The sequence below is a fragment of the Poecilia reticulata genome, chromosome 15 (genome assembly GCF_904066995.2).
Source record: "Poecilia reticulata chromosome 15, P_reticulata-male-v2, whole genome shotgun sequence".
NCBI lineage: Eukaryota > Metazoa > Chordata > Actinopteri > Cyprinodontiformes > Poeciliidae > Poecilia > Poecilia reticulata.
This window is the reverse complement of record NC_088844.1, coordinates 18,375,650-18,388,158: the sequence shown is the minus strand read 5'-3', so window position 1 is coordinate 18,388,158 and position 12,509 is coordinate 18,375,650. Positions and strand designations below refer to the sequence as shown.

Below are 12,509 nucleotides of genomic sequence, written 5' to 3'. Positions count from 1 at the left end.
TGTGATAGAAACTTGAAGATGAAGAAAGATTTCATTGTATCTGATCACAGAGAGTCCAAGAAGGCTTATAAATCAACATCAGAACGACTTTGTGGAAGGAAAATTGTGTTGTTCAAAGTCCAGAACTAAACTTGACAGAAGCCCCGTGTAGGGGTCCGCTGAGGAGGGCGGCGAACAAGAGCTGCCCTCGCAACCTCGATATGTTTCAAGGCAGAATGTTGGCTAGTTAAGATCTGGCATTCTAATAGACTCCAAATTAAAGACTGGATGCTAAAATTAGATCAAACAGTAATTCAACAAAGCATAAGCTTAATGGTGTGGACACATTTACAACAATGGTGTCAGTTTTCAATTGCAATGTCAAAAATAAATGTCACAATATTTCTGGACAATCTTTAAAATGACTAATCCTGGCATTTTAATGGTCATTACACACTTTTCAGAGCCACAGCGTGTTGGCAGAATAATCTAATGACTGGGGTTAAGGCATATGTTTTGTTAATAACAGCAGCACACAGAGGAAGCGTTGCATGAGCAGCAGCCTGATCAAGTCAGGAAGGGGAAAACTCATTTCTGCATTAAAATGGGCAAAAAAAAATCTCTGTAGAACATTTACAGCATCAAGTTGTGATAAAATATGCCAATTCCAAGTTGTCAGAATTTTAAGTTTCTGTTTTCCAAAAATATATTTGAATTGATTTGAGCCCATGTGCATAATATTGACTGAGATTACATGAGATGTAAAATATGGGAGATGTCAACTCAGTATAATTAAGTCCACCTTGGTTTATTGCCAGAGTCCCTACCAGCCTCATGATCAGGGACTGGACTCTGTGCGGGTCTGGAGCTACCCCAGGAGGTAAAAAGCAGTAGTGGCCTAAGAGTAGCATCAAGCTTGGCTCCTGAGCTTTGTAGGTCACTGTTATACGAGACGCCATCTGCGTCTTTCCTCAGGTCAGCCTCTGGTTCCTCAGGCAGAAATTTTTGTTTGTGTTTACGTGCCTAGTTTTAGTTTGAAGTAAGTGACCTTTTTGGAGTCGCCAGGAAAATGATCTGCTTAGCGGCTCTTATGCTCTAGTAATAAAAATGGCCATATAATAGAAGTGCAAGAACATTCCGTCCAATCCAAACCAAGTATGTTTTCCGTATGTCAAACATCTTGGCTTTAGAGCATCCTGAAATTGATGCTGTTTAATGAGTTTGCAATTGAGTCGGTGGGCGTGCGTTCTTACAACACTTGAAAAGGAGCTAAGCTGTCAGCTAATTGCCACCTTGATTATACTGGTATGCAGAAGAAGAGTGATGCTGGTTTAATTAATGATTAAAGATAGGAGATTGCATTACTTGGTTCTAAAAGGGCTTTGATGCAACACAGACAATCTATGAAACAAGGCAGGAAATGTTTTTGCTAAGACACAGAAAAACAGTAGAAAGTGACACAATAAGATGCATTAGAAAACAGTAAACATCAACAACTAACAGTCAAGCAAATATTCAATCAAGTGAAAAGCTGTCAGCGTGTTTTGAGCCTGGTGGAGTACAAATGTAACAGAAACACACGAGGTGAGTAACAGCAACACGCGAGGTGAGTAACAGAAACACGCGAGGTGAGTAACAGCAACACGCGAGGTGAGTAACAGCAACACGCGAGGTGAGTAACAGCAACACACGATGTGAGTAACAGAAACACGCGAGGCGAGTAACAGAAACGCGCGAGGTGAGGTGAATAACAGAAACGCGCGAGGTGAGTAACAGAAACACGTGAGGCGAGTAACAGAAACGCGCGAGGTGAGGTGAATAACAGAAACGCGCGAGGTGAGTAACAGAAACACGTGAGGTGAGTAACAGAAACACGCGAGGCGAGTAACAGAAACACGCGAGGTGAGTAACAGCAACACACGATGTGAGTAACAGAAACACGCGAGGCGAGTAACAGAAACGCGCGAGGTGAGGTGAATAACAGAAACGCGCGAGGTGAGTAACAGAAACACGTGAGGCGAGTAACAGAAACGCGCGAGGTGAGGTGAATAACAGAAACGCGCGAGGTGAGTAACAGAAACACGTGAGGTGAGTAACAGAAACACGCGAGGCGAGTAACAGAAACACGCGAGGTGAGTAACAGAAACACGCGAGGTGACTAACAGAAACACAGCTCTAGAAACATTGATTTCCTGTCATTCTGCTGCTGGTACATCTGTACTTTATTTCTATTCCTTGCGATTACTATTGTAATCTTAAAACAACAATTACCTTAAACATAATTTTCAATAAGACTACATTTCTCTATTAAACAGGGGGGGGTTTGTTGTTTTTTTTGGTGTCTGACTTAATATTCTAAATTTTCTGCTTTTGTTTGCTATCAGCTGAAAATTACCTTGATTAACAAGAAAGGCTTGAAAACAACAGTATGTGTGTAATGAGTCTACATAACGTGTGGCACTTGGGTTAATTTATTTATTCACTGAATTGAAAGAACTTAGAGTTGTAGAAAGAAGGTAGTGCAATTTGACAGCAAGAGCACCAATAATTTTGTTAAACAACTATAAAGATATTAATTTGCACATTTTTTTCATGTGCAAATTAGTTTAAATATTGGAATAGGATCCTGCACTACAATTTCATTGATTGCATGGCTTTTTTGTTCAAAATTACACAGGTGCTAACAATTGCATCTTTATATGAGTGAATTAAACTGCTTTATAAAAGAAAGAGGAAATAATCATCAATACGTCTAATTCAAGAACAAACTTGCTGCCTTCTATTGTATTTAAAGTGTAATTAATTCAAGTCTGAAAAGTCAGTTTTTGAACAACAAATGTTTTGTTATTCAAAAACAGTAAAACGTGTAGGTTTGTTAAGATTGTGTTTAGGATTGGAGGAATTGAACAGAGCTGACAGCTTGTCGCAGTTTAATAGCAAACCCTTTCACTCAAGAAGAAACCTTTGGAGAAAATTAGAAAACCCCTCCATTGTGGAAACACTGCAATGTGTCATTAATGTTTGCAGAATTCAGATTGACATAAGATTAATTGTCTGTTTCTGTCTCTGATTCACAAATGTTCCTGCTGAATAAAAAAATAAAGAGAATTTCTTGAAAACTAATGCAGCATCCTTTTTACTTTGGTCCAATTTTAGCCCACATTTTGTCTCTTTTTTTCTCACCATTTTCTTTCTTTCATCTTCCCCACAGCTCCAGCCCTTAAATCTGAAATGCATTTCCTAATGTCAACGACCTTTACACTTTGGTCACAACAGTGACCCACACCCACAATCATCTGCTCCCATCTCTGCAGGTATTAAGACATGTGTTTCCTCAGTGAGAATACCAACAGAAGCAGGACATCATAAGCTAAATTCAGCACAGAAATCCGGGCTGCATTTTTGCAACACCTTCTCGACGTCGTTTTCTGGAACATGTTTGGATCTCTTACTTATTCCGCATTGGCATGTTTGGTCGTTGTTGATATTGCCTGCTTAGATTTCCTCCTCTCTTTCAGCACTGAAGATTTTAACTTCCTGTCTTGTGCAAAATTACTTCCTTCATCATCCCTGAATTCATCAATGCACACCCTGCTGTTCATCTTTCCGTTTGCAAATGCTGTCAACAAACACAAACTGCCGATTTGCAATCGGAAACTCAGGCAAAAACTTGAAATGCCTGTGCTGCTTTTTTACAGATTCAGATGTAAAGCTCTGTGCCTTTGATTGGAGAATATATTATCAGGGGAGGACTAAGCTGCTGCATCCCGTGATTACCCTGCCAGACTTCTCCAAGCTTTTATAAAGTAGTTTCACATCCGTTTTACGTTCTGATAGAAATGTCATCTTTGGGATTTTTTTCTAGAGTTTAAATCTGGCCCTCTGATGCAGTTGCACGAGTGGCTTAAGATCTAAGATAATTTTTTGGGTTGGAAAATGTTTTAAAATCCACAGTAAAAATAGAATAATTTCCATTTTGAACAAAAAATGTTGCAGTTTGTTTCCTGCTACTTCCATCGTCACTGCAGTGATGTACTTTAAAGAACTGGGGAGATAAACTTTCATAAAAACAGTCAATGCCCACTATGATTAGATACAATTTTGTTTCATTTTCTAAAGTCACTGTGGTAAACACAGCTCCAATTTGTTTTAAGTCTGATCCCTCTTAACTCTTCGGGGTTAAAAAAAGACTGTAGATGTTCCACACATCTCTCCAGAGACTTCTTTCAGGTTTCTCTGGCATTAGAGAGGTGTGAGACCTCTTTTTGAAATATTTGCCAAAAGGAGAGTCCAAGAGAGGATCCCCAGGGCCTTTTCTGTCATTTCCAATTACACTTTCCAAATATTTCCCAAAAAAACATTTCTCTTTTGTAGTCTCTCAACCTAAGCCAATCCTGTTCTTTTATGTAGGGTCAGTCAGTAAACAGTTCTGTTGAATTTAAAGTTTTATTTAAACATGTCTCCTTAGTCACTTAGTCACTACACCTTGGTTTGAGCACAGCTGTCCTCTTGCTGTTTATCTGATCAATGCAAAATTAATCAACACAGAAAAATGATGTTATCCAAAATACAGTACTCAAAACTGATGGATAAGAAATAATTATTTTATACAGTGCTGTAAAAAAGGTATCTAAGGGGATAGCAGTGTCTTTCCATGTCTTACACCAATCAAGAAGTAAAATTTGACCCCTTCCTGTAAACTCGTCATTATGCCTTCTTTAGTTTGCATGCACTTAATGCAGAGTACCGCCACCATCTGGATGATGAACTTATCACATTTACACAATCTAATTCCTAAGTCTATAAACTATATCATCACTTTTGCACAGTATAATTGCTATGCTGCAACAGGAAAGTACTTATATTCTTAAGTGACAGCAATACGATTCTGTATAATTACAATATGTTCATCCCAATTTTCCTCATTCCCTTTTGGTGCCAAAGGACAGACTACAATTTGGACTGCAACACCTGGTACCTCCTGTGTTAATAGACTAAAGTTTGAAATATTTAATTAAGCCATTTCAACTTTAATGTCCTCCAAACAAGATGAATAAAAAATACTTGGTTGTGGTGGTCTTTGTTCCCTGTGAAAAACTTTATTCATCCTTTTTAATAATAGAAGTGCGAAGGGTAGTTTTTAAAATTAATAGAGATTATCGTTTTCTGATGTTGTGGAAGTTCAGAAATGTTTAAAGGTTTGCCCATTTTATTTGCAAAGTCAAATTTAGAGTTTCCACTTGCAGACAAATTTGATGGATGTTGGTTTGTTCATTCAGGAAAGATGTCATTTGCCTGTGGCTGCAGAGTAAAAGCAAAAACTAATTGACTACTTGATGTGTTCACCATAACAAATTGCTAAACCTGTAGTAGCTTATTTATCTAATTATTTTTGGATCAACCTACTGGTGCATCGGTGGAGAGGTTTACTTTTCAGCACAGAGTTTTTATTGTGGCTCTTTTCCGAGCCTGCTGAAACTTGAGCCAGATTTAGACAAGCCTGCAAAAGCACTGGGTACTGGCCAGACCTGATGGAATTGAAGGATGGATGAATGGACAAATGTACTGTGACATTTCTGATATACAAGTAACCAGGATAATGAAGATGAAACCAGGATGGATGTTTCAGCAAGAAATTGATCTGAAACACACTGCCCAGAAAACTCTCAATTACCTTCAGAGAAAGAAAATATGACTGATGTGACCCAATCAGTCACCTGACCCGAGTCCTATAGAAAATTTGTGAAAAGGACAAAAAGTCCTGGAAGGAGTTCACAGAACCCAAGAGAGGTAAGGAATTTTGAGTGTGAGGTTCTGAATCTTGCAATTCTGCAGAATGGGTCAAAATCACAGCGAGCAGTTGAGGTGGCTAATTTCTTTAGATTTAAAGATTTCAGCAGCACCAACAATGTGTTAAATATACTTATGTAACTTTAGGGATATTTCTTATTCATAGTTTTGCATGTGTGGGAAAACAAACCATCTGGAAATAATTTTATCTAAATTAAACATTACATTTATTCAACATTAGCTATTAAATTAGGTTTTATTAAACAACTAATATAAAACCTATGAATAACATTGACATGATTAACATGATGGAAACTGTGATATGGGATCTTGTACACTTGATTTCATATTTAGGTAATTGGACAGTCTGGATGAAAACCAGATTATTTATTATGCAAAACTAGAAATGGCAGAGGGTGGACTTTCACTTTGCCATAACTGTATTCCATTTTGAACAAGGGCACCTGGGAAAATTGCTGTCCTGATGGAAAACTAATTTTCCTGTAAAAGCTGCGCTCCTCCCCCTTGAATCATCTCCCTGACTTACAGAAAGGCCTCCTGAGACACTTCCCCTGAGCGAGTCTGACCTTCCATTAATTGACTCTAAATTAAATTGTGACAATCCACGGGCTTTCCAACAAGACTGTGTCCTCAGAGGAGTTTCACCCAAAAGCTGAAGAAGCATTTTGATCTTGCCAATTGCAAACCTACAGGGGGTTGTTATGTATGTCAAGAACTTGTGGATGGATAATAGTCAGTGATCTGCAGTGATTTTCCTGTTTTCAGCCTAAGCATCACTTTGGAAATGCCTTCTGCTGCATCTTTAAGACAAAAACAACAACTGGAGCAGATGTTTGCAGTTTATTAAGAAAAAGAATCACTTTCATTACTGTGAGAATATAAAATATGTAACTTAAAGTAAAGTTAAGTATAAACCACATTTACAATTTGCATATCTTTGTCTTCTGAAGTGAATAAAAAGCTCTTTTATCATCTTTTTCTGCATTGTGTTTATCCTCACGAGACATAATTTATCTTTAACGTGAAGTCAGAAAATAATGCCTCAGTGAGATCAGATTTCCTGCCGCGCAATCTGTTCAACAATGAGTCATTTCATCTCAGCACAGGCCAAAAGAAGTAAAAGGCTTCACATTGGGTACAAACACTTATGTAAGTGTGAGGTACCTAAATCTTGCAGAGCGCTGTATGTAACACAGAGACAAGCAACATCAGTCGTTGTTTAATGGTTTTGACAAACAAAGCAAGTGTTTTCACTTTCACAAATTGGTTCTATTAAAAAACGGTTTTCATCAGCTTACAAAAGACTTAAATTCAACTCTAAATGCAGCAATTGTGGTTGACACTAAAAATACATTCCACTGGTTTTACAATAATCCTCAGTAGCAACACTGTTGGTCTTAAGTTTAAGTATGCTAAAAAATCACCATGAATGTTAGGTGGACTTGGAGCTTTTTTGAGGCTTTTGGTGCATCCTATGACATTTTTAAATAATGATACAACATACAAATTAAATATTTCAAAAAAATATATATTTAAATTTGTTACCAATACTCCCTCCTAAACACAGGATCAAATTTGTACAAACAAGCTGAATTTTGTAGATATATACCTTCTGTTATTTGAAAATCTTGGTCAAATAAGACCAAAGATTAAGCTTTTTGGCAGATGGTGGTGGCAGTATTATGCTAAGATTCTGTTTCAATGTTAATGTGGGGGTTAATTCAGAAGTAGCACAATGTCCAGATTCATTATCATAATCTCAACTCAACAGCTAGAGCATTGAAACTTGTTCACAGTTAGAAAAGAAATAACCTTTATTGCATCTATTTTGGGGTTTATCAAAAGAAAAATGATTTCAAACATCATTTTTATAACAGATAGAGCCTGGCAGCAATAAGTTTATGAGGTGCATAAAAATCTTGACTGTGGCAGGAAACAAAAAGAGACTTCATTGTGGGTGTTGGTTGAGGTTTCTTTCCTAAGGAACATTTATCTAAATATTAGTTGGAATGTATTATAATTGAACCTGCATCGGAGAAAATCTGCTATAAATATACATTTTTGCATCAAATTCTTGTTTCTAAAAATCTATTAATTTGTATCTTGTATTATCAGTCCACGTGTTTAAAAATAGCTTAAGTAAATCCTTAAAATCCTAATATTAATATGGTTAACAAGCCCATGCTGAGCGAATGTAAACTCCTACGCTTCAATGTCCCTGAAAAAAAGAGGAACCACCACTGGTCCCTGTACTGCAGCCACAAAGTTCCAAAATGGGCTCCAAATGAGTAAAAAGCACCATCATAACACCCAGAGTGCCCACACTGGTCTGCTTGTCAGTCACGAAGCCGCTGTCTTCTGGGAATCTGTGACAAGAGCTCAACATCTTCATCTGAGGTAGAGGGGTGAGTGAGTATAATTCGGGGGATCTGCAAGATGAAAAGGAAAACAGTGAGGGGAAAAAAAGCAAGTTGTCAGGGATGTGATGCATTTAAGAGTTAGTTTCTACATGCTTAAGGGGGAAGTGGAGTTTACGTGTTAACTATAGCGCCTTGCAACATATTTCTACCCCTTGACATTTTCCACATTGTGTCACGTTACAACCACAAACATCAGGATGTTTTACTGGGATTTTGCATGATGGACAAACACAAGTTGAGCATCATTGTAAGGCGAGGAAATGCTAACATGGTTTTAATGTGTAATTTATTCCAAAAAATGTATCCAATTAGAAAACAGATGTATAGTGAAAACCAGGTGATCTACGTCACTGTATGAAAGGTGTGGGCGAAAATGGACGGCCCACAACCAGGTGAACTGCTCTGCTTACCAATGGTTGTAGAATCCCTTATGAACATTGTTTAAAGCTGTACTGTCCACATGTAGACACCACTTTTAATTTGTTCAGTTTAGAGTTGCGGGTGCTGAATGTAACAATGATTTTCCCAGGATAAGCGATCCTCAACGATGTGAAGAGCGCTCACACTGGGAGTTGGGCGGCACGCATTACAATTACCCAGTCAAACGTCAGTCTTTGTCCTTGACTTGAAAGTTCCTGATTAGAAAGGCTCTCAGCAGGCTTTGACTGAATTTATGCTATTTTGAAAAGAAAAACGGGCAAATATGTAACTCTCAAAATGTACAAAGCTGGTAAAGATGTGTTCCTAACGATTCAACAAAACATCAAATTACCAGACCAAAACAGAAATGCACACCATTCTTTTTGGATTTTAACAAATCTTTTTAATCCAGATTCAAAATTATACAATTTGTAATGGTAACACAATATCTAAAAAAAAAAAAGTCAAAAACACCTATCGATGTAACCAGAGGAAAAATGTGAAAGAAATCAAGGGGTGCAAATATTGGCAGCATAAATAGTCAATTGTAAATAATCACTAATCTACTTACGGACATTATGTGATTCATCTCTTTGAGTGAGTCCAATTTTAATTTCTCTGCTTCGATTTCAGACAGGGTTCTGTTCAGATCACTGTCAGAATCACACTGAAACACATAAAAAATGTCTGCAGTATCAACAAAACTGAACCAACTGTACAAGACAAGAGAAAACATTAACAGTGTTCTGTTCTGTATGTGTCGGGATTGGAAGTTGTAAAACAACGTCAGATTTTAAAAGACTTTTTCCGCTCATGCTGAAAATTGAGTCAAAACACCCACAGCACTGTTCCCATTGCAGACAACAGCCTCAATCTTCTTGGGCAAACATTTTTCTGACTCCTCCAGCTGTGACTGTTTGCTGATCGAGCACAGCGGCCGACCAGCCGCCGGGTCCGGTGGATCCTGAGACACGGCCGGGACGTACACGTCTGAGGGCAGCAGCCTTTCTCTGAGCACCTTCAGCTTAATGCAGCACCCGGCATTCCTGAGGGCAGCGACTGCTTCGTGGTGGGTCGCACCCTGCATGCTGATGCCGTTGACCTGGAAGGGCAGAGGTCAAGTTAGAAATTGCTATAACAGAGAATGGAAGCGGGAGCACAAAGCCTGGAAATAACATGTCTGGGGATGTATTCTTTCTGTATTTCTTCTTTTTTTTTTTTTTTTTTGTCAATCACATTGTCACTGAGGGAAGTCCAAGCTGAGAATCCTCTGTTGGTCATGTGCTGCCCCCCACTGGTGAGAAGTGATAAACCAAAGGTTTATAGCACAGCAGATTGTCCATGCAATATTTTCCAATAGCAAAAAGAAGTTAAAGTTTCTGTTTTCTACCTCAAGTACTCTGTCTCCAACATGGATCCCAGCCTTTTCGGATGGCCCTCCTTGAGCTACTCTGGAAATAAAAATGCCCTGAGGGGAGAAAAAAAAAAAAAAAGAAAAGCAAACTTTTTGGCCTGGATAAAGATTGAGCTAACAATAAATGTAAAGTATTGTCAGTTTGTAAATGCTGTTGAGATTGTAGAGGCAGCTCCTTCTGATCACATTTGTTCAGAGAGCCAAGAAGCTGCAGAGTGAATGACTGATGAGCTATGTTGCAACAGATTGGGCAATTTTTGCTCTCCTACTCCACCACTCACTTCATCTTGATCTTTATAAGGCAGAGAACCTTTCCCACCAGCGATGCTGATCCCCAAACGACCACTTTGGCCAGATACTTTGATCTGCAACTGAAAGAAATGCTTTCATCACTAATAAACCTTAGATTATTTGATACGAGCAGCTCTGTATGACTAACAAGAGGCAAAAATGGATTATAAATACACAGAGTGGCGCTCCCGATGTGGTTCTGGCAATGCCAGAGGGACGTTTTGACATTTACGTAAGATGCAGAGTGAATTTACTCTTAATGGCACTTGCGTGGTGGATGATTCTGCAGGAAGACTCGTCTCGCTCAGTGGAGAAGATCTCAGGAAGCCTGGGACTGATGACGTCTTTATCTTGCAGACAGGGTCTCCATGGAGACCGGACCCTGCATTAAGAGCTCTGGGATGTGAAAAATTCTTGCCCTCTTGTGCTTCACCTCTCTGATGGCAAAAAGGGCACGGCCCAGCTTCTCTTGTGCACAGGCGACCTGCACAGCTCTGGTGAAAACAGAAAAACTGGTGTGTTCACTGTTTGCCGGAGAAAAACATGCAAACATTTCCTAACCGTTTAATTTATTGTTTCATTCAGATATCTTCCAAATACATTCTTCTAATGGGTTGACGTGTTCTTGATCAACAGTTCTTACTTCTGAAGGTCTTTCAAAGGTTTCCTAATTTATTAGAACATTTTGACTGGTTACAACTACAAACCTTAATGAATTTCATTGGGATTTATGTGACAGAAATATTAATTTTGGGAAATGCCTGTGCTGATTCGGTGTTAATTATTGAGGTAACTCTAGAGGAGCTGCAAAGATCAGCAGCTTAGGTAGGAGAGCATGTTGACAGAATATTTATTAAGAGGCTAAGCAACTTTCAGTCTTTACAGATTAAAAAAAGAGATGGAAACTGACTGATTTCAGCAGAAGTAAGTTTCAAAGAGGAAAAAAGAGGAGAATTCACGCTTTCAACTGTGGCTGCTGAGAGATCACAGTCTACAGGATTTGTTAGATCAACTATAAATGACTGAACTCATGAAACTTTCATGGAAAGCATCAACAGACTTTCAAGGTTGGTTTTCTTCTGTTTCTTACATCTTAATAATGATTATAGTGTTTGGACTGGACTGCATAAAAAAGATTTAGCATTCACGCTGATCTAAGCAGATCTAGAAATTTTCATTTTTAAAGCTGAACCCAAACCTTGGGAAAATGATCCCTCTAGCTAATATATTTATTTCTTCTTAAAGCGAATTTTTTTCATTTGTTTAAAATTTGCCGTTTGATTTTACAAAGGCTTGTCGTCATTATGATAGGAAGCCTTCTGTTATTTTTCTTTTCTTTTTAATCACAACGTGTGTTGCTCCGCAGTGTGCAAACTAACTGTGTTTTATCATATCACAGGAAATTGAAAGACCCTCAGGCATCCTGGAGCCACTCAAGCGAAGAACAAAAAGTAAAGCAAATCCTGGTTCTCCAGCTGAAACAGAATCTACACAGAACATGAAATAACTTCACCGAAACAGACCTCCTCTGCTGGTTCAGCTTTTTCTTTGCTCCTCTCCAGCTCACAGCAGCGAGCGCACACATTGTTCTTGACGGCAAACATCTGAGGTCCCCCCTGCAGCCTCTCTTTGGTCTTCATCCAGCTGAAGTCCGGGACGGTCCAGCTTTGACAGCCGGCCCCGGGGGGCGCGTCACTGTGAGGAATTTTAATCTCCTATAGATAATCAGAAGAAATCAGCTACTGCTGAAGAAGATGGCGGATCTGTGGAGGGAAAAAGTCTCCTATTTGACAAAAAAGCAGGAGCTATATTAAAATCCTGCTTCCTTATCCAGAAAATCTGCTTAATTTGCAGAGGGTTGAAAGAAAAAATGAGATTCAGAATGCAACTCCACAATTGCTCTCCAACTACATACCTTTGATTAAACCTGGAATGTGAACAGACGACGTCAAAAGCAGAAGTGACATGCAGCACATGCAGGGTGGAGATGCTCTACATCATGCTCAGCTGGTCGGACGCAACAGGAAAAACAAAAGGATCTGGGATCTGTTGCGTTACCTCCAAACGAGACGGTTCGATTCGCCTCAGCAGCCGATTATCTTTCGACAAGAGTCATTTTGAACCCCGTCGAGCCATTTATTTTGCTACGCTCTGTTAATCTCGCATCACTTTGA

At 38.9% G+C, this 12,509-nt stretch overlaps 1 protein-coding gene across 1 annotated transcript; it reads right to left on the bottom strand.

The window, feature by feature from the left end:
- Positions 1-6,616: 6,616 nt before the first annotated feature.
- Positions 6,617-12,456, bottom strand: LOC108166933 (disks large homolog 2-like). The gene is made up of 7 exons (XM_081616351.1): positions 11,859-12,456; positions 10,590-10,829; positions 10,326-10,415; positions 10,021-10,098; positions 9,472-9,732; positions 9,202-9,297; positions 6,617-8,219 (listed from the first exon to the last, which is right to left on the bottom strand). The coding sequence occupies exons 1-7, from the start codon at positions 11,973-11,975 to the stop codon at positions 8,127-8,129; spliced, it is 975 nt and encodes a 324-aa protein (XP_081472477.1). The 5' UTR covers positions 11,976-12,456; the 3' UTR covers positions 6,617-8,126.
- Positions 12,457-12,509: the final 53 nt, after the last annotated feature.